This window comes from Eretmochelys imbricata, chromosome 9 (assembly GCF_965152235.1).
Source record: "Eretmochelys imbricata isolate rEreImb1 chromosome 9, rEreImb1.hap1, whole genome shotgun sequence".
NCBI classification, from domain to species: domain Eukaryota; kingdom Metazoa; phylum Chordata; order Testudines; family Cheloniidae; genus Eretmochelys; species Eretmochelys imbricata.
This window is the reverse complement of record NC_135580.1, coordinates 93,061,855-93,088,275: the sequence shown is the minus strand read 5'-3', so window position 1 is coordinate 93,088,275 and position 26,421 is coordinate 93,061,855. Positions and strand designations below refer to the sequence as shown.

The 26,421-nt window shown below is 37.3% G+C and overlaps 1 protein-coding gene across 3 annotated transcripts in view; it reads left to right on the top strand.

Moving 5' to 3' along the window:
- The window catches only part of FMR1 (fragile X messenger ribonucleoprotein 1), a 57,245-nt gene that overhangs the window by 8,927 nt on the left and 21,897 nt on the right, over positions 1–26,421 (top strand). For 2 of the 3 annotated variants that reach the window (XM_077825580.1, XM_077825582.1), the window contains exons 2-11: positions 1,581–1,633; positions 3,168–3,261; positions 5,316–5,387; positions 5,677–5,825; positions 8,183–8,276; positions 8,364–8,480; positions 15,392–15,562; positions 15,654–15,732; positions 19,545–19,654; positions 21,141–21,203. In XM_077825580.1, the coding sequence (XP_077681706.1) occupies positions 1,581–1,633; positions 3,168–3,261; positions 5,316–5,387; positions 5,677–5,825; positions 8,183–8,276; positions 8,364–8,480; positions 15,392–15,562; positions 15,654–15,732; positions 19,545–19,654; positions 21,141–21,203 (1,002 nt within the window). The remainder of the gene's footprint in view (positions 1–1,580; positions 1,634–3,167; positions 3,262–5,315; positions 5,388–5,676; positions 5,826–8,182; positions 8,277–8,363; positions 8,481–15,391; positions 15,563–15,653; positions 15,733–19,544; positions 19,655–21,140; positions 21,204–26,421) is intronic. The other variant, XM_077825581.1, reaches the window with a different exon arrangement.

The following is a 26,421-nucleotide window of genomic DNA, read 5'->3' as shown; positions in this document are numbered from 1 at the left end:
CAAAAGAGATTATTAGTTCATTGCAGGTTATTGAGCCAGTATTGAACTTCCTGCTAGAATCACAGCTGTACTCATGTACACCTATGTCACTTCATCTTAGTAGTAGTCACTCTTGATTCTCTTGTTTGACACTTAGGTGCTTCTGTTTTGGAAGAAAAGTGAAGTTACTATGGAATATGAATTATAAAAGTGTCCCCTCGTTTCACTAAAAGTCTCAAAACTGGGGGAAGGTTAAATGTTCCACATAATATTTGGTGTAAATAATCTTGAACATTGTCAGTGGTCAAGATTATTTTCATTTTACTGATGTGCTAAAAATGCCATCGCTGTTAGTAGAACAAACTAGCATAGGCCTTTCATTCATGTCCCTCTTCCCCATCTACTTTCCTGAATACACACATGAATCAACTTCTTATATGGACAAGTGCAAGCAGAAAACCCATGCTACCTATCATCAGTTATCATAGTTTTTCAACACAATTACATTTATTTATTTCTATTTTAGACACTTGCAAAAGTTCTTTTGTAGGCATTTAGTTAGTGGAAGAAATTTCAAAATTTCTACCCCTCTCCCTTCCACATAACCATGATTATCTGGAGGCTCTGAATAATACCACATAACTTTCTGTGTAACACTTTTCATCAGTACATATATCATCGGTGCTTTACAAAAGTGATGAGTATCGATATCATAATTTTACAGATAGGGAAACGTAAACATTGTGAAGCATGGGAAGTCAGAGAGACTTTCCCATGGTCACCCAGCAGGCCAGTGGTGGAGCTGAGAATAGAATCCAGGTTTCCTGAGTCACAGTTCAGTTCTCTGTTCAGTAGGCCCTCTAAAGTCTTTTCCTTCTTATCCCAAAGGAGAAGCTTAGGGATGAAATATTTACAGAGCCACCACCTCAGGAGGAAAATGGAGGGAAGGATATAGTGTGTCCCACTTTAATTAATCTAGAAAGGAAGTTGCTGAGCGCCAGGCAATAGCATTGAAGGGAATCTGGCTAAAGCTTGGGTGAATTGGGTATAACTGGGTCTTGTTGGTGTTACTGGAACTTGTTTTGGGGCGAGAAGGGAGCTGGGGAGGGAGCTCAGAGAGCTGAGTACTGGGATATGGGGGTGGGGAATAAAATTTTTTTTGGATTTTTGATTTATACCACAGTTCTACAGTCAGAACTACAGGAAATGTAGAATTTTAGGCAAACCTTATTTAACACAACATATTAAGTAACTATACATAATGCATTTAACATTTATACATTCTGTTGTATATTCTGTTTGAAGTGTTCTGCACTTCTTTTTAAGAAGTGAAAAGAAAATAGTGCATGTATGATTTGAGTACTGCATAAGCACATCAGTGTACTGGTTGGTGCCCATAAACCAGGGGAATACAAAGATGTCAGCAACTTTGTCTCTATAGTCCCATCTTCTAGGAAAATACTGCAAAATTAGAGAGAGATGATTTTAAAACAGACTTAATTTTTGAGTTTCAGTGGTGTCAGTGGAAAAAAGAACCTTTAAGATGGCAGTATTTTTAAAATATAGGCGCTATCCATAATTCTACTATTTTTTTCATACAGGCATTTGTAAAGGATGTACATGAAGATTCCATAACAGTTGCATTTGAAAACAAGTAAGTGTACTGCTGATGTTATAGTTTTTTACAATGTTTAAATCTAATACTGTGTTTGTTTAATATGTGTCTCTAACTTAGTAATACATAAATAGTGCCTTTTTCAGTATGGGTAAAAAAAATTAATACATTTAAAATCTGAATGCTTATGCTATTGCTCTTCACAATAAAAACTATTGTATTTCATTTTAAAATTTTATTTAGAAAAGATGTAATAAAATTAATTTGTTTTATTAAAGACAGAGGTAAACATTGCCGTATTACTAATGTTATATATTATGTTTGGGTGGCTCAAAATCAGTTCCATGAGTTCAACCTGTATCTCTTGTTACTAGACTTGTTAGACTCACCAAGTTATTCTGAGTTGATTTTAAAATGTAGCAGCATCAACACTGAGGCCTCTGGCAGCCCCCCTTGCAAGAAATCCATGTGCTACCCACCCCTTTCCATTTTTTAAAGAATACATACACTTAGAGGCAAGTAAAAGAGAAAATCTTGGTAATATTCTGTATTTATGTATCTGTTGGTTTTTTAATGGAGGAAAACAATGCACATGTGCCTCTATAAACTTTCTCCAGCATATATTTGGGGTTGAGGTGACATCACTAAGTGTATGCTGGGACATTCCTTGCTAGCTCCTGTTAAAGGCCTGGGTGTTATAGGACCTGAGGAAAGAGTGCATTTTGAAGGGAAGCTTTTAACATAAGTTATACTTATGTGTGGAAAAAATAATTTACATACTATCATTGTTTACTAAAATTAGAATTCTTTTTCTGTTTTTAGTTTGTACAGTACTCTGTGTATAGTCAATTTTACTGTTTCTCCTATAAAGTCATTGAACTTTCCCTATTAATTTGTTTGGGTCTTTCAAATGGCAACAGGGAAGAGAAAAACACATTATTTAAAGATACAGAAAAATGTGATTGTTAAACCAAAATAAGTTGACGTGAGATTCAGAGAAGGTATAAAATCTGAAACTTAACTTTTTTTAAAAAGCTAGATTTCCAAGCTGTCTGTTTCTTTAAGCTATTGTGCTTGAATATCCATGTTAGCCTGGTTATAAGATGCATACAGCACATATTTCTTAAGTTGATGAAATCTTCAATACTTTACTGCACACCTTTAAATGATCAGCTTTATTGATATGTTCTACTCAGTAAAGTTTGGAATATTTTTTAAATTCAAAAATAGAAGAATTTGGAATTTGTTTAGTATAAAAATAGAATTTCTAGGTGTTTGACAGTATTGTAAGCAAAATACTGATTTTCGGGGGAGGAGGGGATTATTTTGTGGTAAGGTCCCTGATACAGTTTTAATACTTCTTTTAGTTTTAAGATGCTTAACTACATTTTAAAAACTTTTTTTGCAACATTTCTATAGTAGATTCTGTTAATTTAAATTTCATGAAGTTTTTGTGTGAAAATGTATGAAAAGTAAAGATGTGAACTTTACAGGTCTAAAACACTTGTGGTCATCCTTTTAAAAAGAAAGTGAAAGTACATGGGCCAATCTATCGCTGTATTTTTCTTTTCAGCTGGCAGCCAGAGAGACAAATTCCATTCCATGATGTGAGGTTTCCACCACCTGCAGGCTATAATAAAGATATAAATGAAAGTGATGAAGTAGAGGTATGTATTATGTTTTAAACAGTACCTTTTTAGTGACAGGAAAAGAATGTTAGCTAAGTAACTGGGAATAAGTAGAACACTACGCCATCTCATTGATATCAAACGTTATAGAAGATAATGCTGAGTCTATTTAAGAGCTTCTTTTGACAGTTGTAAACCACATCCTTGACACTTGAGGGATTTGTATGCTACAGTTGTTTCCCTGACCTCCATGGTAATGATAGCAATTGGCTTAGAAACAGTGCTGTAAAGTAGATCCTCATGTCTTCATTGATGAAGGAAATTGTGTTAGTATGTGCTTGGATTTGAATCATATTAGCCAGAACTGTTTCAGCAGTATAGACAGGGCCTATATGTATAAAGTAAAACCTCAAGATAAAAAAGCAACTTTGTAATATGTACTAAAAAATACTACAGTGCCCATTGATAACATACCTGCCAACTTGATGGGTTTTCAGACCTTCCTTTCGATCTCTGGGGGAAACCCATCTGCTTGTGATTTAGCTGTCTTTCTCACTTCCCCAGTTGATTGACTGGGAATGCAGAGTTGATTTGTGGGCAGGGGCCCCAGAAATAATTGTGCGACTTATTGAGAATTAATTGAGGGGCTGGGAAGCACACGTTTAATTGACCCGGGGCCAGCTCTTGGATTGCATAATTGACTTACAGCAGGGAATAGGCAGATCTGTTGCTGAAGGGGCACAGAACTATTCATTTCAGGGTTTATGGAGAAATTGGAGCCATTTGCACAATTGGGCAGTATTTTGTGCAAATTCGTGTAATTGTATGCAAATTAAAACTTGTTTTTGTCACAGGATGTTGGCAGTAATGTGATAGATTATGCAGTGGTTATCAAACTCCATTGCACTGCAACCTTTTTCTGACAACAAAAATTACTACATGACCCCGGATGGGTGGGTGCTGGAGCCCTGTTGCCTCAAGTGTGTATGGGGGAGCCGGAGCCCTGCTGCCCAGAGTGTGGGGAGGGCAGAGGGAGCCCAAGCCCCAAGTTGGAGGAGGAGAGGCTGGAGCACTCTGGCTTCAGCTTCAGTCCTGGGTGGTGGGCCTTGGGCTTTGGCTTCAGTCCCAGGCCCCAGCAAGTCGAACACAGGCCTTGGTAATCCCATTTAAATGGGGTTGTAACTCACTTTGGGGTCCAAACCACAGTTTGAGAACTGTTGGGTTATAGTATGGTATTATTGAGGGTGGGGTAATTTTCAAAGGCACAAAGAGCAACAATCAAAAGAAGTTGTTTTGAAGCCAGAGTTAACAATGGGCTGATTAAACATATTACTACTTCTTTCAATCTTGGAGAATTACAATTAAGAAAATATAATATACAAAAATTAAGGTCACTCTAATATTACCCATCCGACTTCCTTATTTTACAAGTTTAAACTTCTTACTTCTTTCCTAAATGTTGTCTAAATTTAAAAGTTTTGCTGATATGGAAATATAGCTTATTTTGGTTCAGAGAGCAAAATAAACTGTGCCAGCAAAACCACTTCTTTACTGATAAAACTATGTCTATACTAGGCCTTTTGACACATAGCTATGATGTATAAAAAATAACATAAAATCATCACATCCCTAATTGACATTGCTATCCTGGCAACACTTTTTAGTATAAAGCTGGTTTTATTGATGTTATGAGAGAGGTTCTATATGTCAATTTGCTGACTATATAATATTGTGCACTGGCATGACCCGTACAATACCTGTATGTAATTAGAAGAGTTATAGATGAAATTGAAATATTAGCTGGCCTATAAGTCTGAATTCCTTTGCTTTTTTGAGTACTTCAGGATTGTCCTGACTTTTTTGCTGATTCATATGGGCTATAATTTTATATTTGCTATGGTGTTTGAACTAGGCACTTTGTTTACATTTTATGGATCCCATATAATTTACTGGCTTGAAAAGCTCTTGCATAGCAGGAGTGGTAATATCAGTCATGACTTGTGATGTGCTTTATGCAAATTCTACACAAGTTTCTTTATTAATATAAGGCAGTTCTCATCTTGCAGTGTTGTACATTATACTTTTTTGTTTAGGTTTATTCCAGAGCAAATGAAAAAGAACCATGTTGCTGGTGGCTGGCTAAAGTGAGAATGATAAAGGGTGAGGTAGGAATATATATACATACACACTTCAATTTTCTTGTATTTCTCTTTTCTTTTGCAAGTGTCTGGACATTAGATTTGAAGTTTCTCTTTTTAAATTTATTCTTAAGTAACTATGTAGGCTATCCCCGTAGTAGGAAGTTTGATTAGGAGTGTCTTTTTACCTAAAACTAAAAAAGTGCAGTTTATTTGCACAATTAAAGAATACTTCACACTCAGTGCAGTCATAGCACAATTCTTGTACTTGTCATTAAACATGTAGCTTGGATGATTTTATTATTTTTTATATCAGTTTTATGTAATAGAATATGCAGCCTGTGATGCTACATACAATGAAATTGTCACAATTGAGCGTTTAAGATCTGTGAATCCCAACAAACCTGCAACAAAAGATACTTTTCACAAGATCAAACTGGAAGTGCCAGAAGATTTAAGGCAAATGTAAGTACAAATCTGTTTGTATACATAATTTATTTTGAAATTTTGCTTGACTGTAAGAACTCAGAGAAGAGGGAATTGAAAATTATCATTAATAGTTTAAATGAGATTTTCCTACATTTATCAGATGAAAGTGCAGAAAATGTAGACATTATTAACAGTGTTACAGTTTGGACCCATTTCAGGAAATAATGTCTGAAGTGGTACTGCAAGCCTGCAGAAATAAAGAATTTTTTTTCTTTTGGGTTTTCATAGTCTTGAAGGGTATAGAACCATGTGTTGTTTTTTGTTTCATTGTTCTACTGTTTACTGATATAAATAGGAAAAAATGAATTTGATAAGAATTGAATGTATCTTATCAAGTTATTTGAAAACTACATGAAAATACTTATATTTTTTTAACTTGATAAGCAGATTGGATATGACAAGTGTCTATATAAATACATGTTTAATGGCTGAGGAAAATCCCATGCTGCCTATTAAGTTTAGGTTATTTTAATGATGAATGTATGGATCAAATAATTGAATAGTAAATCAGTAATGGCAGAAACTATCTACTGGTTTGAAATAAGAACAACTAATTGTGAGACTCTTCTAGAATACTGACATGTCAATTACCTGAAAATTGCGGAGAATGTAATTCAAAAACCTCGGCTGAAACTCTGACTTCCCTTTGTAACTTTAAAAGATAACCCAAAACAGAACTGGAGAAGGGGGTCTTATAGAAAGATATTCTATTGCATAACACTCCCCAACCTTCAAAATTATAGGGTTAGTGGAATGTTCTGTAGTCCACTTAGTGAACTCCTATGCACCCTGCTGCTGCTCATTTATATTGAGTAGAGAACTGGATGCATTTACAGTGCTTTCATTTGTTGTATCATCAATTCTGGCAGGCAAAATATAGAATCCGAAATCCTCCGTCCTAACAGATACATTAAAAAAAGACAGCTGGTTTTCTTTTTAAATATTTAAGATTAAACAGGCTTTTAAAGAGAAGATCTTAATGGTTTTTCTTCTAAAAAGCTCTCGTTTCACTTTCTGAAAGCAGTGTTAGATGAATCTGTCATGTGCAGGAACAACATATGAGCTGCCATGAATTACACAGAAATAATTTCATCTCAGATTTCTGGTGAATCATAAACCTTTGACATTTTAACCTGAGCACTTTTATTGAAATAGTTCCTTGAAGCCTCTCTGTTTTATGAAATTTAATTGAAAATTCAACTAATCAATCAAATGCAGAATAACTGTACTTAATACGGTTTAGATAGTTTAGTAAATATTTTTCTGAAGTACAAAGTTAAGACTATAAAACTTGGTTATGGGAAAAATGGATGAAAAAAATCTTAATATTCAACCATTATTTATATAAGACCCACCTCTCTTAGACTATTTTGTGAAGAGAACCCTCCTGAATCACTTGATGAAGAGTTCAGGATTTGCTTATACCAATACAGTAGGTGGCGAGAGCAATCTGTGAAAACTATGATAAATTGTTCAAAATTAAATGTGGTCGTTATCACAGAAATATGGACATGTAACCAGATGTAATTAAAATGTAAATGACAAAACTTAACATTCAGAAATGCAGAAGAAAAATATATTTTACATAAGACCAAAAGAATGACCTACGTTTCAAGGTTCTAATGACACTTTCTGATGGTTGTTACGAGTCATTGTGTGGGAAGCCTTTATTGATATGTGAATGAATTGGATCCAAAGTGTTAAATCTTAAATCTACTATAACCGCTAGAATTAATAATAGTTACTTAATTTTTTCTTTAAATTATAAATTATATTTCTACCATCAACTATCAGTAATGTTCATTTAATAGAAATATATTATCCTTTAAACAAGTTTAGTGTGCACATACCCACACTTGTGAAGACCAAAAAAATACTTGGAACACTAATCTTTTAATCTTGCTTAGCATCTTCAGAAATTACACATGCATGCATGCCTGGACAGACAGTTGGAATATCTCCTTTTACTATTTTGTATATTTGAATCAGGAAGGAAGTTTTGCCTTCTCCTTTGTTTCCCACCTCCCCTCCCCCAAAGATTGTCTACATCCTTTACAGAAGAAAGGAGTATCTTTAAGTTCAGATTCTTCACACAGCAGATTTGAACTAGCTTTTTATTCACATATTTTATTTAAAGGTGCTGGTTACCATATCTACTTGTGCCAGTGGAATTACAGTTTTCAGATATTAACTTAGCATACTTACAGAACTACCCTTGTGTTCTACAAAGAAAATATTTTACTATTAATAGTTTCAAAGATGATACATTTTATGGTTGAGCCACAAATACATCAAATAAACATTCGGTAAATATGTAACATTTTTATTCTTAGGTGTGCCAAAGAGTCTGCACACAAAGACTTCAAAAAGGCAGTTGGAGCATTTTCTGTAATATATGATTCTGAAAACTATCAGCTTATCATTTTGGTAAGTACTATTTCCCTAACTACCTATTGTAAGGGTTTGTTTGAACAGTGGATTTATCAACTATTTTGTTTTTTATCAATAATGCAGTCCATCAATGAAGTAACAACAAAACGAGCAAATATGCTGATTGATATGCACTTTCGAAGTCTTCGCACCAAGTTATCTCTGATATTGAGGAATGAAGAAGCTAGTAAACAGCTAGAGGTATGTTATCTGTTTCTCCAGGAGATAACCTGAATACTGTACTGAAAACACTTGAGCATTTATAGCTGGCAGGAGTTTTTGACATGGGTGGTGGTATAATTAAGTACCAGTATTCTCGGTGTTCTACCAGGTGCAGGTAGAGATGTAGTCCCTGACAGAGCAGTTTACAATTTAAGGGTCTAATCTTGCATCTGGTCCCACTGGAGTCAGCAGGGGTATGTGTAGGAGTGAATAATTGCTTCATAGGATTGGACCCTAAAATGCCAAGATTTGAGAACACTGTGCTGGGGAATCCAGTGATCTGTGATAATTTAGAATGTTTGTTTTTAAATATAGGTGGCTGTGGCTATAGCATGGCATTGATGTGGGTTAATGTTTGTAGCCCTCATAGAAAAAACAGGTTTCAGATTAGCAGCCGTGTTAGTCTGTATTCGCAAAAAGAAAAGGAGTACTTGTGGTACCTTAGAGACTAACCAGTTTATTTGAGCATAAGCTTTCGTGAGCTACAGCTCGCTTCGGATGCATAAAGTAGAAAATACAGTGAGGAGATTTATATACACACAGACCATGAAAAAATACACATTGTAAGGAGAGTGACCACTTAAGATGAGCTATTACCAGCAGGAGAGTGGGGTGGGGAGAGAGAGAACCTTTTGAAGTGATAATCAAGGTGGGCCATTTCCAGCACATTTCCAGGAGTTAACAAGAACCTCTGAGGAACAGTTGAGGGGGGAGAAATGTGCTGGAAATGGCCCACCTTGATTATCACTTCAAAAGGTTTTCTCTCCCCCCACCCCACTCTCCTGCTGGTAATAGCTCATCTTAAGTGGTCACTCTCCTTACAATGTGTATTTTTTCATGGTCTGTTTGTATATAAATCTCCTCACTGTATTTTCCACTTTATGCATCCGATGAAGTGAGCTGTAGCTCATGAAAGCTTACGCTCAAATAAATTGGTTAGTCTCTAAAGTGCCACAAGTACTCCTTTTCTTTTATAGAAAAAGCAGGTTTACATATGAGGTTTTAAAATGTTTAGAGTGGGAGTCTGGAATATGAAGGGCTTTAGAGTGTGGTATAAAAGAGAGCACAACAATGAATTGGAGAAGAAAATGAAGGGAGTGATGAGACTACTGATGTTGGCCAAGCAAAGGGGATAGTATTTATAGTTGGTAGATACAATGTTCACAAATCAACATACAACAAATATGACATACTGTATTCTTATGATTCAAGAGTGTGTTGAGTGGCTGGAAAGCTCACTTGTGTTTGTACGTGGGAAAAGAGTGGGCAAGCAAATACTTACTTCGCTGTATAGTAGAATGAACTTTTTCTTACTTTCCTAAGTGTAAATCAAAGATAATATCCACATTTGTAAAGAATTTTGAGATGTACTGACAAGAACATTGTATCAAGTACCATTATTACTATGTAACATTTCATATTGGGAAATGGCACCTCTGTTCTATTACGTTAGAGCCTATATTTTCAGAGGTTTTAATTTCTCATTTTAGTTTAATGAAACATAGTGCAGGACTTCACAACTCAAGTGAATTACACGAATGTTGCTGTTGAGTTACATCCCACAGGTTGAGAAACTAAGAGTAGTATATTTTGAAGGCACTAGTACCAAGCTATGAGTTAAGAAAAGAGCAACTCTCTCACCGTCCTGCTGATCTTTCCTGAGCCCCACTGCACCATTCTTTTTCTCTGTCCTTTGCAATGTGAAGTCCTGGGGAAGTGGTGCTTCAGGACACAGCCTCTTGAAGTGTTACTTCCCCAGAGCTAATAACTGTATGGATAGGAAGCAGAAACACCTTGTTCCTAAACTTAATTCTCTCTCCTCCTGACATACACCAGCTATCACTGACATCCTTCAGCTTCCACTCAAAACCAGCCATTGGCTCTTTGCAACCTCAAAGGATTGGGGAATTTCAGTAAATCCTGACAAGAAACGTAAATCCTGACAAGAAACCATGAATGGATTTGGGGTCCTGGGTGGAAAACAGTTGAGAATCCACTATAATAGTGGGATAAATCTATAGCTGTAGTATAGTGGGATGAAACTTGGCTGTGATATCTATCAACAGTTTATTTTTTTAAATGGCTTAAATGATTTTAAGTGACCAGAATGTATCTTTTTCCATGCTTTTTTTTTTTTTTTTTTGCCATTTTTACATATCCTATCTCTTGGCAGTGCTTACTTAAAACAGTTTTATCATAGATATTTGGGGATTTTTTTTTTTGTGGATTGCTACTTATGTACACTTCCATTAACATGGTAGTAATTCAAAATAAACTGATGTATAAAGAATAATAACTATTTCATTTGTTTCGTATTTGTCTTAAAGATCCATCATATGCTAATATGACTAATTCAGTGAACCGCAGGAGATCACCAAGCCAATTTACTATTGGTAGAAATTGTGAAGGGACAGTTTTTATTTCCAAAACGAATTTTCTCCTACATATACTTTCATGGGCTAGCAAGTTTTGTTGTTGGATTTTTTACGTATTTTGTATTTATTTGCTCTATCATCAGAGAACAAAGGAACTAAAATGCAAAATTGTTGTGCAGTTATCAATCGTCAAATAAATCGGATTTTTTTTGTAAGCTAGCTACCACTCTCACTAGCTCTGTTACGCCCAGACATTTGGGGATAATGGATAATTTTACCTAAGAATTGTCCTCTGTGCAGTAGGTTGAATTAAATGCTGAATGATCTAATTGCAAAACCTCCTTGTTGTTTTTACTGTTCTTAGTTGAAATTTTAAATTTAGTTTTTATCATAACTGCAATTGGATACTTGCAACAATTCACTTAAATTTGATAATTTCACTAGTGTAGATGTGTTTTCCTCATAATAAACGTGACCAAAAAAAAATGCACTTTTTGCATATGCCTAAAAACTATGCTTGCAGTAATACAAGACTTGGGCATTGTACCACTCAGTCACTCTTCAGCAGAGCTCTCTCTCATAAGATAATTAATTACATCTGTATTTTTTTATAAGGCATGAGAAGTCTTTGTAATGGATAGTTGTCAGTCAATATTTTATTCTTTGAAAATAAGATTTTGTGAGAAGGATGCCATGTAACTTTTCTGATTCCATTGATATTTCCTTAATTACACCTTATATATTGTTACCCCAGTCACAGAGCAAAACAGTGCTTTTTAATATATAATCTTTTAAAATGCAGTTCTACCCTGGAAGGAGATTTGTAAGTTTCATTGGGGTTATTGTACTTCAATGATTTGAGCTCAGATTTGCTCAGTTTTACTAATCAAAATGAGTTTTCCTGAGTCCCAGTCCTGCAAATTTGCCTTCAGAGCTGAAAGTTGATTTTTAGTTTTAATTTGTGCAAAATCTCCAGTTAAAAAAAATTCTGCAGACCATTTTATGCCAATAGTTACACTTGTATAGCTGCATTTAAAACTAATGGGACATGCAAAGATGTAACAGTAGTTAATCTGAAGTCAGTTGCACTGCACAGGTGTAGGCCCCATTTGGCCTACAGAATCATCGTTACTGCCCTGCTGAGACAGGGTGCACATTTTATCTTGTTAAGGGTACATGATTCTCATTCACTTTCTCTATTGCACCACTCAGCTGTTTACTCTAAGTTTGGACTTATCTGTGTAAGTGCTATGGGTGATTACTAGGGCTGTCGATTAATCGCAGTTAACTCATGCAATTAACTCAAAAAAATTAATCTTGATTTAAAAAAATTAATTACAATTTTAATCGCACTGTTAAACAAGAGACTACCAATTGAAATTGATTAAATATTTTGGATGTTTTTCTACACTTTCATATATATCTTGTATTCTGTGTTGTAATTGAAATCAAAATGTATATTTTGATTACAAATATTTGCACTGTAAAAATGATAAACAGAAGAAATAGTATTTTTCAATTCACCTAATACAAGTACTGTAATGCAATCTCTTTATCTTGAAAGTTAAACTTACAAATATATAATTATGTACAAAAATACTGCATTCAAAAATAAAGCAATGTAAAATTTTAGAGCTTGCAAGTCCACTCATCCGATGAAGTGAGCAGTAGCTCACGAAAGCTTATGCTGTAATAAATTTGTTAGTCTCTAAGGTGCCACAAGTACTCCTTTTCTTTTTACGGATACAGACTAACACGGCTGCTACTCTGAAACAAGTCCACTCAGTCCTCCTCCTCCTTCAGCTAATCCCTCAGACAAACAAGTTTGTTTACATTTATAGGTGATAATGCTGCCCTCTTCTTATTTACACCAGAAAGTGAGAACAGGCATTTGCATGGTACTTTTGTCGCAAGCGTTGCAAGGTATTTACGTGCCAGATATGCTAAACATTCGTATGCCCCTTCATGCTTTGGCCACCATTCCAGATGACATGCTTCCATGCTGATGACGCTCATTAAAAAAATAATGCGTTAATTAAATTTGTGACTGAACTCCTTGGGGGAGAATTGTACGTCCCCTGCTCTGTTTTACCCGCATTCTGCCATATATTTCATGTTACGGCAGTCTCGGATGTGAAATTTGTAAAAATAACTACAGTACTCAACCCAAGATTTAAGAATCAGAAGTGCCTTCCAAAATCTGAGAGGGACGAAGTGGGGAGCATGCTTTGAGAAGTCTTAAAAGAGTAACAATCCAATGCGGAAACAACAGAACCTGAAAGAAAAAGAAAACCAACCCTCTGCTGGTGGCATCTGACTTAGATAATGAAAATGAACATGCATCAATCCGCACCATCATTTGGATGGTTTTTGAGCAGAACTCATCATCAACATGGATGCGTGTCCCTTGGAATGGTGGTTGAAGCATGAGCGTCTGGCACGTAAATATCTTGTGACGACAGCTATAACAGTGCCATGAGAATGCCTGTTCTCACTTCCAGGTGACATTGTAAACAGAAGCAGGCAGCATTATCTCCTGCAAATGTAAACCAACTTGTTTGTCTGAGCGATTGGCTGAAAAAGTAGGACTGAGTGGACATACAAGCTCTAAAATTTTACATTTTATTTTTGAATGCAGTGTTTTTGTACATACACCTCTACCCCGATATAACGTGGTCCTCGGGAGACAAAAAATCTCACCGCGTTATAGATGATACCGCATTTATATCGAACTTGCTTTGGCCCCCTTGTTCCCTGACTGCCCCCTCCAGAGACCCCTGTCCCCTGACTGCTCTGACCCCTATCCACACCCCCCGCCCCCTGACAGGCACTCACTCACCGGCAGCGGCGGGAAGCAGAGCAATGCAGCCCCAGCCCGCTCCATTCTGCCACCTCCCAGCCGCAGCGCTGTGCTTTCCACTGCCAGTGAGTGCAGGGAGGTTGTAGAAAGGACGCCCTCCATACTCACGGGCAGCGGGAAGCAGAGCAGCTTGGGCCCAGCCCGCTCCACTTTCCTTGCCCTGGCCCCAGCCGTGTCGCTGAGGGTGGGGGATTGGGAAAGGTCCCGCACTCACCTGCGGCTGGGAGCTGGCGGAGTGGAGCAGGCTGGGGCCAGGCTGCTCAGCTTTCGCCACTGTCAGTGAGTGTGGGGGGGAATCCCTTCCCCTAAGCCCCCTCCCCCGAGCAACACGGTTGGGGCGAGGGAAGCGGAGCAGGCTGCTCTCGGCCCCCCCGCTAATCTCCTGGGCCACTCTGGGATTGCGGGGCCCCCAAAAGTGCCCCCCCCCACACACACACACACAGCTTCTGCTTCCCAGATCCTGGTTGGGGGGAGCCCGAGACCCTCTGCCCCTTAACCAACCCCCGGCCCATCACCCTTAACACTCATGGTAAAGCTCAGAGCAGTGTGTCAGAGCTTTACCATGTTGTATGCGAACCTGCGTTATGTCGGGGCAGAAGTGTAATTCTATATTTGTAAGTTCAACTTTCATGATAAAGAGATTGCATTACAGTACTTATATTAAGTGAAATGAAAAATATTGTCTTTTTACAGTGCAAATGCTCATAATCAAAAATAAATATAAAGTGAGCACTGTACACTTTGTATTGTGTTGTAATTGAAATCAATATATTTAAAAATGTAGAAAACATCCAAAAATATTTAAATAAATGGTATTCAATTATTGTTTAACAGTGTGATTAATTTTTTTTAATTGCTTTACCGCCCTAGTGATTATTGTACCAAAATCCCGAGGGCTTTTGTCATCTGTCGAATTCTTGTTCAATTCTGCAAACTCATCTATTTTTGCATTGTCTTACATAGAAACTGATTCTTCATTTTTGCTCTTTGTGGACAGTATGTATCTATGTAGTTCATTTTGTCATAGTTGTAGCTTTGAAGCTGGGGACTGTTTGAGCAATTAACATTTTTTTTCTCATATTTTCATGGGGGCACTTTTTCTGTTTTTTTTGGGGGGGAGAAGGGGGGCGGGTTTCTGTAACCCCAGAGTAACTCATCTTTCAACTTTACTATCTTGTAAAAACGTCCTCTCCCTCTGATTTCTTACCTGCATCTGAAAATGACAATTAAGCAAATAGATTGATTCCACTTTCTACCACTGAGTGACACATTTGTTAGATGCAAACCATTTATAAGGCAAGTTCAAATATATATAATTTCTGATAGTACCAATATCTAGATTTATTTTAGGATTATTATACATGCAGAGAGATGTATTTTTGGAGAAAAGAAGACTTAACTGTGATTTTTCTTTTTCTCCTTATCTTTGGGATTACCATCCCTACCCTTCTTAGCTCAAAATTTGGTGAAGGCTTCCGTCAGTTTGTCTGGTTTTTTTAATTGTACATGTTTGGCAGTTTCTCCTTGAACTTTAGAAATTAACTGATGTGGAAAGTAGGGAGATAGCCTACGTATGTATCTGGTTACCTAAATCAATGTAAATTGCTATACTTTTTTAAAAATCAAAGTTAACTAGGAATGCATTCTTTCTTTAGAGCTCAAGGCAGCTTGCATCGCGATTTCATGAACAGTTTGTTGTACGTGAAGACCTAATGGGTCTGGCCATTGGCACTCATGGTGCTAATATTCAGCAAGCCAGAAAAGTACCTGGTGTGACTGCTATTGATCTTGATGAAGACACCTGCACATTCCATATTTATGGAGAGGTAAGCTTCCAGACAAATAATAAAATTTAATAAAACTAACATGCTCTTGGAAAACACAGAACCCCTTTTATGTTTTTTTCCTATTTCTTAGGATCAAGATGCAGTGAAAAAGGCAAGAAGCTACCTTGAATTTGCTGAAGATGTTATACAAGTACCAAGAAACCTAGTAGGTATGTCAATTTTGGTGTTTAGCTCTGAAATGGTAGAAAAATATTAGATGAGAATTGTTTTAACTTTTAGAAACAATACAAGGAGGGCAATCTAACATTTTGGAGATGCTTGCTTTTTTGTTTTGTGATTGGGTTTTTGTTACTCTTTTATTGCAGAGAAGTTTTCAGCTCTCTACAGAATCTTGTAGAAAGTTTTATTAAAAGGTGTTGGTTTTGCTGAGGAACTGAATCCTGATTCACTTGCCCTCAGTGTACATAAGTTGACTAGAAATTAGGTTGAGAAACCCTGGCTAAAGCAATCCAGTGAGTCACAAGAGACTATGACTCTCCCACAGTCCCTTTTTGATTGCAATTGTGAAAATCCATTGTAGGACAAATCAGACCTCTTTGCAGATTGGTAGTTAACGGAGAGCCTTTGTTTACAATTACTTATTCAGTTACTTGAATATGCCTTGTCCCTTGTTTCGGGATTCTGAACCAAAAAGTAGCTTGCTAACCAGGAAACGGCTGACAAAAGGAGGCTGCTTTCTACATTGTCACGGCTATCCATTCATGTCTTGGACTGTGTTGAGAAATATGGCTTCTGCGATGCAACACACTAAATGGCTTTTTCACAGAACTTCCTGCTACGCTTACCTTTCCTATTGCCCTTTACCTGTGAAGCTTTTATATAGGGGCAGCAGTGGGACTAGCAAAAGATCCAGCATCTAACAGCAGTTTTCCAACAAAAAGTGTCAAGACTCTAAAACATGTATCAACCCCCAGTTAAAAAATAGCTTATTGAAAATAATTCAGCAATATCAACATGTGTAAACCAACAGAAAAATGTCATCTAGGTTTGCTTGCTAGCTGGAATGAGTTTAAGTAGCAGATAACAAGAGTACCGTATATACTCATTCATGAGTCGAATATTTTTGGTAAAAACGTGACACACCAAAGAGCGGGGGTCGGCTTATAAACGGGTCTACACCAGAATTTCATGATTTTAAACTCTATGAAATCATTGAATTGAATATCTAATACATTGTCGTTTTGTTTACCTGGAGTGTCTGCAGGTCTGGAGCCCCTCAGCTCCCTGGGGCTGCAGTTCGCCGTTCCCAGGTAAACAAAATGTCCCGACCTGCCAGCGGCTTACCCTGACGGGCCGGGAGCCAAAGTTTGCGAGCCCCTGAAATACAGGGTTGGCTTATGAAAGGGTCATACAGTTTTCACTGTTTTTACCTATCCATCTTGGGGGGTAGGCTTATAAACGAATGGGCTAATGAACAAGTATGTACGGTATATGTTTTTGGAGATACATATGTGTACCAATCTTCGTAAAGGCAGACATCTTGCATTGCATATTGAGGAGATTTTGGAAGCAATACTGAAGTGGCATGGTCTGAATCTTGTGAGATTTTAGACAAGTACCAGGATGTTACTCATCTGTTTAATTGATTTAATAAATGTTACTGTGAATTTCTTGCAACCGTAGTTCTCACTAATGATAAGCAGAAGGGGTAGACCGACTGACTGAATTTAATTTTGGATTTTTAATTGATTCCTGCTCCATGTGTTCAGGACTTTAAAAATAAAAATATTTTAAAAATAAACTACATTTTATATTTGAGCAATCTCTTTACTTCTTTACTACTTACTCTTTACTTACTTGACCTAGTTCCCAGAGAAAGAATATACATTTGTTAATGTACCTATTAATATATATCCAAAATAAGTGATACTTGGAGGAACACTAGCATTCCTTTTTTTCCCTCTCTTTCAAAGTACACATTTAGATTACCAGTAACTTGACAGAAAACTAAAATTTTCAGTCTAGGTTAAAAACTGCTGTCAGCACTCAAATTATTTGTAAAATATAAATTATATGTAGTAATATTTTTGTAACTTTTTTTAGACTATAAATTTAATTTTAAACTGAGGTTTTATAGTAACATTCTTAAAAGTTTAAGTCCACATGAAAACAACCTGCCTGCTTAAGGACTATGTGAATTCTAAAGATTGAAGTATAGATTCCATTTCAGCATGCAAGTCTATGTTTCATACTGATTAATAATATATATTGTTGAATTTTTAGAGGAGGGGGGAAGATTAGCATTTTATTAGTTGTTGAAATAAGCAGTTGCATTTTGAATTACTTTATTATAGTGTTTGGAAATTTGTAATTTGTCCAATAAGATTTTTTTGTAGCTCTCTTCATATGCATCTATTATATTTACCGGTAACTTGTTAACATTTATAACAGATTAAATAAAGTATTAAAATATTCAAAAGAAGCTTTTGACTCACTTGGCTGGTAATGAGCCTAGAGCAATCATCGTGGTCAAGAACAACAAATTGGCTGTACTTGTGTCCAGCTTTCTCTGAATATTTTCAAATTAAACTGGAGAATATGAAAATCAGCCTAAAATTATCATTACTTATAAGTAATACTTGGGCTGAATTAAGATAAAAATTATTATAATTTGCATGTAATGTAAAAACCTGGCCCTCATGAATATCTAGGAATTTAAGAAAATATTAGCAAAATTTCCATTTTGTTGTCAGATATGTACTATGTCCTGTGTGAGTAAAAGTGGGTTTTAATCAACTTGTTCTTGCTGGATAAAATCTGACCAGCAATACAAATAAATAGTTGTCTTGGATTGAATATTTTTTTGCCCTTATTTTTAAAACTCGTGTCTTGAATGTATTTAACAAATAGAGTTAAATTCTAAGGCTGTTTTCTGTTAAAGATTCTCATCTTTTGTTGGTTACACACAATATCTCATTTGCATTAATCTTTTTTTAATTAAAATTTTAAATATTCTGGCTAACAGTAGGTAACTTGTTAATTATTTTTATAAAACAGCGTCACTAGCCTGGCTTTGGAGATCTGGTTTATTATTTTCTTATTTTAGTTATAAGAGCAGCATTAAATGATTGTTTCCATTGTTTTTTAATTAGCTTTAAGTATTTTCAAATTAAAACTTCCATTTCCTTGGATACATTTCTGTTCCTCCAGTTTATCTGAGATACACATTTTTCTGAGATACACATTTTTGGTTATAAAGCTTTTGTGTAAGACTAATTCTGAATAGTTCTTTCCAACTGTCTTTTAAAAAATTACTTTCTGATAACAGAAATATCTTGCCCAACATATATCAAAACAAAACTTGCTTCTGAGGATTTGATCAGTCTTGCCATCTGAACTTCCTCTCTGATATCAAAAAATATAACTTAATAGTGACTAAAATTTTGAAGACCTAGCAAATCAAATTTTCTTTGCTTGTTTAACCACTTTTGCCATTGGTAAACTTGTAGTATTGTAAAAGGAGAAAATTTGCATTCAGCCCCAGCATATATTTGTATGCAATTTAAAAATTTTAAATTAAGTTCTCAGAAGCAAGAAAAATGAGAATGTAAAACAGTGTGAACTTTCACTTTGACTAAGATATGTAGCAGTAAGACTAAATAGTCATATTCCACAAATGTAGGGTTTTTGTGATTGAATTTCCTTTGTTCTCTTAGTTTTCCTTGTTTTTCTGTTTATCAAATACTCCTATCTAAATATTTCTAAACTTCCTTAATTAAATACTGTTTACCTGTAGGATGATATGGCTGCTTTGGAGTGGTTACCAAAATCTATATTTTAGGTTACTCAGACATTTTAGTTCATGGCTCATTGACTAAATTTTGGTCATAAACTGTTAGGTCGGTGTTGGCAAGCCCTTTGTATTGGTATTAAATTCTACTACTAAACTACCTGTATAGTAATATTTTCAGATTTTGGGGAAGAAGCCTAAGGTGGAATGTTCTGTATACTCTTTCTGTAGGAAAAGTAATAGGAAAAAATGGAAAACTGATTCAAGAGATAGTGGACAAATCGGGTGTTGTGAGAGTGAGAATTGAAGCTGAAAACGATAAAAATATTCCACAAGAAGAGGTATGTTTGTAGTAAATGTGTTCTGTCTCTGTTAATTGGTCGTGATGTTGCTATATCCAGCAGTAAAATAAGTTCTTGGTGGTAAGAGAATATACAATTAATGTGTTTTTTCTGATGGAGCTTATTTTTCCTCACTGGAGTTGAAAGGGAAATTTTCACATATTGGTGCAGGTTTTTATGACCTATCACTATTGGTAATCTTCTGTCCAAGTCTTCTAAGTTGGTGATGTATAAATTCACCTTTTTAAAATCATTTTTTATTTCTGTTAGAAGCATTAATACAGGTTTCACGGTGTAATGATATCCCAGAAATATACATATAAACCTATTTTTCTCACACAGTAATTTGCTTTAAATTTGATATCTTGAACATCTTCACCGATCATTTTTATGTTAATATTTTTGATGCAATAGTTAAGTCTGGTTGCACTTTCATTGTAAATCCTTTACTGCAGGTATTAGATTATGAGTTCACAACAGCTAATATGTATTTTTAAAAAATGTTTGGACAGTTGGTATAGTGGTGTATACCAGATCTGCTATAAGAAGAATGCGTAAAACTCTGTTTACATTTAAAACAGACTTTTGACCTGATGTAGGGTCTCAATGAAGCCTTGAACTGCATAACTTGAAAATTGGACTTTTGTGGAAGAGGGGGTGGCAGGCAAAGGAAATTTATACCACAAAAATACCCATATTTTAAAAATATGAAGATTTCATCCCAAATTTCAAAAGGAAAAGCATAGGTTTTTTTTCAGTTTAAACCCTCATTTATTTACCTAGCATCTAAAAATTTACCACGTAAGGAACCTTTACTACTAAGAATAAGATGTGAAATCTCTTTTTTTTTTTTTTTTTTTTTTTTTTTTTTTTAATTTGAACATTCTTGCTGAAAAGTTGAGACAGTTCTGACACTAGCATAGCAAAATTGTTACGGAAGAAGCAGTCGCCCAATTTCTAACCTGCTTTAATAGTGCTTGAACACTTATTTAATGGAATGAAAATATTTAAATGCAATATCAGTTTTTCATCTGACTGCAACCCAAGATAGCCACCTCCAGCATTTAGAATTAAAAGTTTCACTTGTAATTTTAAATTTTATATATTTCACATTTTACTTCTGGTAACAAAATCTTCTTACAGTGTGAAGTTTTGGATTGTTTGGATGAACAAAAGGGTCAATATTTTATTCCAAGCTAAAATTCCATCCTTAACTTTAATGGCATTACTGTGTGGCTGATGCATAAAGTATAAAAATAAGGTCTTATTGAAGCTTCAAAATTCAAGCAAGAGAGTAGCTATGACCACGTTTAGTATATTTTTAGCTTGAAAAAGCTTATTCGCATATGATTTTCAAATCCAAAATACAGCTGTTAAAGGTGAATTGAAAGGCTTTTACCTGCCAAGTCCTGAGTTCGGAGTTCTGTGTATCTCCTGTTTATAGATAACCACATCACTAACACTTGCATTCCTTACACTGCTTTAGGTGTTAGTTGTGTCATCAACTGTAACAGGGGAAACACAGAAACCTGAGATCAAATCTAGGCAGGTAAGAATCATTTCATCTTCTAAGTTCTCTTGTTTTTAAACTGTGTTTGTAATGTAGCCTACATGCATACTTGATTAGACTTTGGATACCATAGCTTTTATTTATATTTTGTAGGATAACATTTCAGTTCATTTTAAAGCTTTAAAAGCAGTTTTGGGTTCTCATTCTTATACAGTGATTCCAAAACAACGTTCACAAATTACATGACAACATTTCATAACTTCTGTGATTATATAAAGAAGAGCCACAGGTCTTGTTTTGAAGTAGTGGTGCTGTAGGTGTCTTATCTTTGTAGTACATTACATACATGGTGTATGATTACGTGCAGTTCGTAGTCCTCCCAAAAATACCGGGACAAAATAATGTAGGTTTAAGTCTGCCCGCTGCAGAATCCTTCAGTGATGTCAAATATTAGGGTGTAGAGGTTCTGCCTAGAATACAGAAGCAATGTTCAGTTAATTTAAAAAAAAAATTCTAAGTCTCTTTAAGAGAGTAGAGTTGGTCTGGCACGCTGTGTGAGTAAATACTTGTCTTCCTGTTGTGACAGTTTTATACGTATTGAAACAGAAGTTTGAAAGGATTCCAGTTCTTCTACTTTCTAAAAGTTAAAGGCCACTACAGGTGGAGAGATGCACTGCCGAAAGCCACAACTGGCAGTTTTTATGATCTTTAATGCAATTTTAAGTCAATTGGTATATTTTACTATGGAGTATCAATTACTGGGCAACCAGAATGACAAGGTAATATAAATTAATTACTCTTTCTCAATTGGAGAGTGAAATATAATCACACTTGAAAATATTCCAGACTCTGAAAGAGTCAAGTTGAATCATCTGTTTTTGTGGTTTGAGGATGGTACTAGATCAGAGCATAGGCGTGATAGGATAACAAAATAAACTTACTAGTTTTGTTCTTAATTATTTGGATTTAAATAAATTTACCCATCTGATGTGATGGGCATGTAAGTTAAAAATAGTTACCAAACTGATAAACCAGTGACAAATTATGAACTTGCCTCTCCTTCCAAACTGTCAGTGATAACACACACACACAGCATGCAGGCATTGGCTTTGGTTTCTAAGGCCTGGGATACACTGTGTGGGGGGGTTCGAACTAAGAGATGCAACTTCAGCTATGCTATTTGCTGATGGAGAAATCCCTCAGGCAGCTATTTGCGTAGCTGAAGTCGAAGTATCTTAGTTCGACTTACCTGGCTGTCCTCACAGCGGTAAGTTGACAGTGGTGGCTTCCCCGTCGACTCTGCTTACTCCTCCTGCCGAGGTGGAGTACAGGCGTCGATTCGGGGATGGATTTATCGGGTCTAGACGAGACACAATAAATCGATCCCCAATAGATCAATCAGTACCCGCCGATCCGGCGGGTAGTGAAGATGTACCCTAAGGCTTTCTAATTGCTATGCTTTTTTTCACCTATTATCTGGCAGGTGACTCCCCTGGCAACCCATCTCCCTAAATCAGGAGTATTTGAACTGAAACCATCCTTAAATTCCTTGGAAATTTACTCATTTTCAGTAACTTAGGGGGATATTAAACAAGCTTTGTAGCTTGCTTTTATCTCCTGAGTAATCTTTTAGGGTTCTTCACAATGAGTAGTTGCCACTGTTTGAAATACCTTGTGAATGCCCTGGGATTCTGCACTGATTATACCCATGCTAGTATTTACATTACAAGCAATTGATCTTGAGGCCTGTCTTCATGACTTCAATCAGCTAAAGCTTTTCTTGTCTGCAGTAGAAGGGAATGACTCAGTTACAGTAACAGAACCTCTGTGTGGGTTGTCTATCCTTAAGTATTTATAAGGTCTTGAACTTAATTCGGCAGTTTTTTTCACAATGGGCCCACTGGTGCTGGCACAGACTGGGAGTACTTATTGGGTTATATGCTCCAGACTGGCAGTCCCTCATTTATGTATTACTAAGGACAGAATCAGTTCATTAATACTATTCCAAAGAAAAGAATTTATTTTTATAGCTGCGGGTCCATGGCTCATAGGAGAAAATATCTCAGCTAAGTTCTAGCGCACAGCACCAAAGATTACTTGTCACTTTATTTTATGCAAGTTAACATTTTTATTAGCCATGTTATGGCTTATCAGAAGCCTATGAATTATTTCATCAGTGCCTCCAGATACAGGGTTGGAAAGACGAAGCCAGAATGTTTCCCTTCCTGCATTTTGCAGAGAGCCTGGGAGTGAGAAGGGGGATTCTCACGTCTGCTGTCTATCTCCTGCATAAAATGTGTACACTCATGCATCCATAGCTAAAATTAAATTTACAAGAAACCTAAACATATGAAAAGAGAATTCACAGATAATGTACTTAGTCTTAACTCTGCCCCCTGGTGATGTGATGAGAAAATTGTAATCTCCAGTTACTTTATCTAATCATAACTTTAATTTAATAGTGACCACCAAAATTAGAATAATTTTATCTTAATCAGACTTGCTGTGCCAGCTTTGTACTACTTTGTTACACACATTCCACATGAAAAAGAATATTTTGGTTCAGATAAATAGCATACTGCCTCCCCATGAATATCTGTTGTTCTTTGAGGAGTGTCCATGTGGTTGCTCCATTTAAGTGTCTTGATGCCCTGCGCTCGTAATCGGAGATTTGTGGTAGCAGTGCCCGCTTGGGCCATGCACGTGCTGTAGCCATCTCAGACACGCGCCCAGTGATTACATAGCAGTGCGCAGCCAACCACCCCCCAGTTCCTTCTCTACCACTTTTGGCTTGAGTCGGAGCAATCAGCAGCACCCTCTCCTACTTCAGAAAAAATGTATAGTAGATAATTCATAGTGGTAATGTTATCTTAGTTGTAGTAAGCTTCCCTATCCCCTTGCCCTACTCTAATTTCATTGGGGAAAAAAAATTTTTCCCCTTCTACCTCCCCTGTCTCTCTAGCAAGCATACGGCCTTAGCATCAAACAGGGATTACCCCATTTTTTTCTTTGAGACCAACTCAGGCATGCCAGGCTCACCTGGTTTTAAACGCTGCCTGACTTGCAGACTCTCCATACCGCTCTCTGACAGCCATACTCAGTGTGCACTTCCTCAGCAAGACACACATTACTCAAAGGTACAGAAAGCTGACAACCAAGACAAGAAAAGCCAGGGATCTCCAACTGAAGCTCCTCATGATGGAGAAATCCCTCAGGCCAGCCAGCGACCCCGAGTCCAGGTCAACCTCTGGCCAAAAGTCGCCAGTGGCAGCCTCTGACGGGCTTTGCTCCAACAACAACGGCCAAGGAGCCTACTCCTAGAAGGACTACAAAAAAGCAGTCACAGATATCCCCTCACCGAGAATCGCCCAAATGAAAGCGATCTCCTACTGAAGGATCTGCCCCGGTACCTATGGCACCGAGAGCATCAGACTGCGAGGCACCAGGAACATCTGGCACCAAGAGTTTCCGACGAGCTAAAGATCCTATGTGGGCAAGCTCTAATGCAGGTTCACATACTGAAGTGAAATCTTCCAGTGTGGCACCCATGGAGCTAAAATTGATCTTGGCACTGAGCAGTACAATGGCGCCACCTGCTGTACCTGTGCTGCACAGCTATGAATCCTCGGCACCAGCAGCTTCAACTCATGCTCCTAGGCCATCCACTATGCCATCTCCAGCACCGAGCCTCACAGTACCGCAGCAATTCATGAGGCATGTGGACCTGGTAGTGACCTCGGCACCTAAATCTCTTCTACTCCGAATCGAGGGCACCCCGACCAGATTGGTACCAAGCCAGCTGACTACTCCCTGCAGATCAGCCCCTCCTGTCTCCAGTGATGAGGACGAAAAGGATGATGCAGCAATACGCTCCTTGCCACTCCTCACCCAAGCCATGACCATCTCATCACCAACCAGATGCAGATGTACGAGGATGGTACCTCCCCCCATACCATTCCCACCTAACTGGTCATACTGGAATCCATGGGCAATGTATAGGGCCCAAAACCGCAGGACCCCTAGCCCGCCTAGGTCCAGAACAACCCGGTCCCCTTCACCAACTGTCCCGGCACCATCGGAACCACAAGAGGAGGATACTGAGGAACTTGAGGACACAGCTGAACATAACACTTCACTGCCTACTCACTTCTCATTTTCAGACAGAACCATAATGCCACGATCCCCTACTACGAGGGATGATTTCAGATCCTTTCAGGACCTCTTCAGAAGGGTTGCTGAATCTGTAGACATTTTGTTGGCACAGCTACCAGGAGCCCAGCATAAGCTCACGGACATATTCCAGGCATCCCCATCGGCAAAGATAGCCCTGCTGATAAATGATGCTATTATGAAGCCTGAAAAAATCATCTGGCAGACTCCAGCTACTGCACTACTCTCATGGAAGAGGTCTGACAAAAAATATGTGCCAGCAAAAGGAATTTTTATTCACACATTCCACACCAAACTCCTTAGTGTGGAGGCGGTCAATCAAAGGGGGAAACACCACTCCCAAATGATCCCATATGATAAGGATTGGAAAAGGCTAGATCTTTTCAGGCAGAAAGCTTATTCCTCCGCTACACTTCAGTTCCTCAAAGCCAATCATGCTGCCCTGCTGGCCAAATATATATATGCACAATTCGTTTGCCAAAATGTCAACTTTTATTGAAAATTTACCAGTTGACAAAAAAGAACAGTACAAGGCAAATCTTTCTGAAGGGGGTCTCATCCTGAGGACGGCCCTCCAGGCTTCCCTTGTCTCTGCAGACACGGCACCAGATCCATCGTGACATCCGTGGTCATGCGCCATGCCTCGTGGCTCCGCCTCTCCGGGTTCCCAAGGAAGCTCCAGGCAACAGTCGAGGACTTACCTTTGGAGGAACAGAAACTATTTTCAGACAAAACCAATTTCATTACACACTCTAAGAGACTCAAGGGCCACCTTAAAAACCCTTGACATTTACGTATCTGCAAACAAAAAGAAACAGAGCAGGTTTTCTAATCGGAGATTCCAGTCTACGCAATTCTCTCAGCCCCAAAGACAGTAAAACCAACAGCGTACCAAAGACAAAACAGACGTCGGCAGAACCACGATCAACTTTTGATGTTTCAACGGTCCATCTCTAAACAGTCATTTTGAAGGTGTGGTCGAGGGCACGAGACTTCCACACTCTGAATCTGGAACCAGAAACCGTCCCCCACCCGTTTGGAGACCATTTGTCACCATACTGCCCAGTCTGGAACACCATCGCAACAG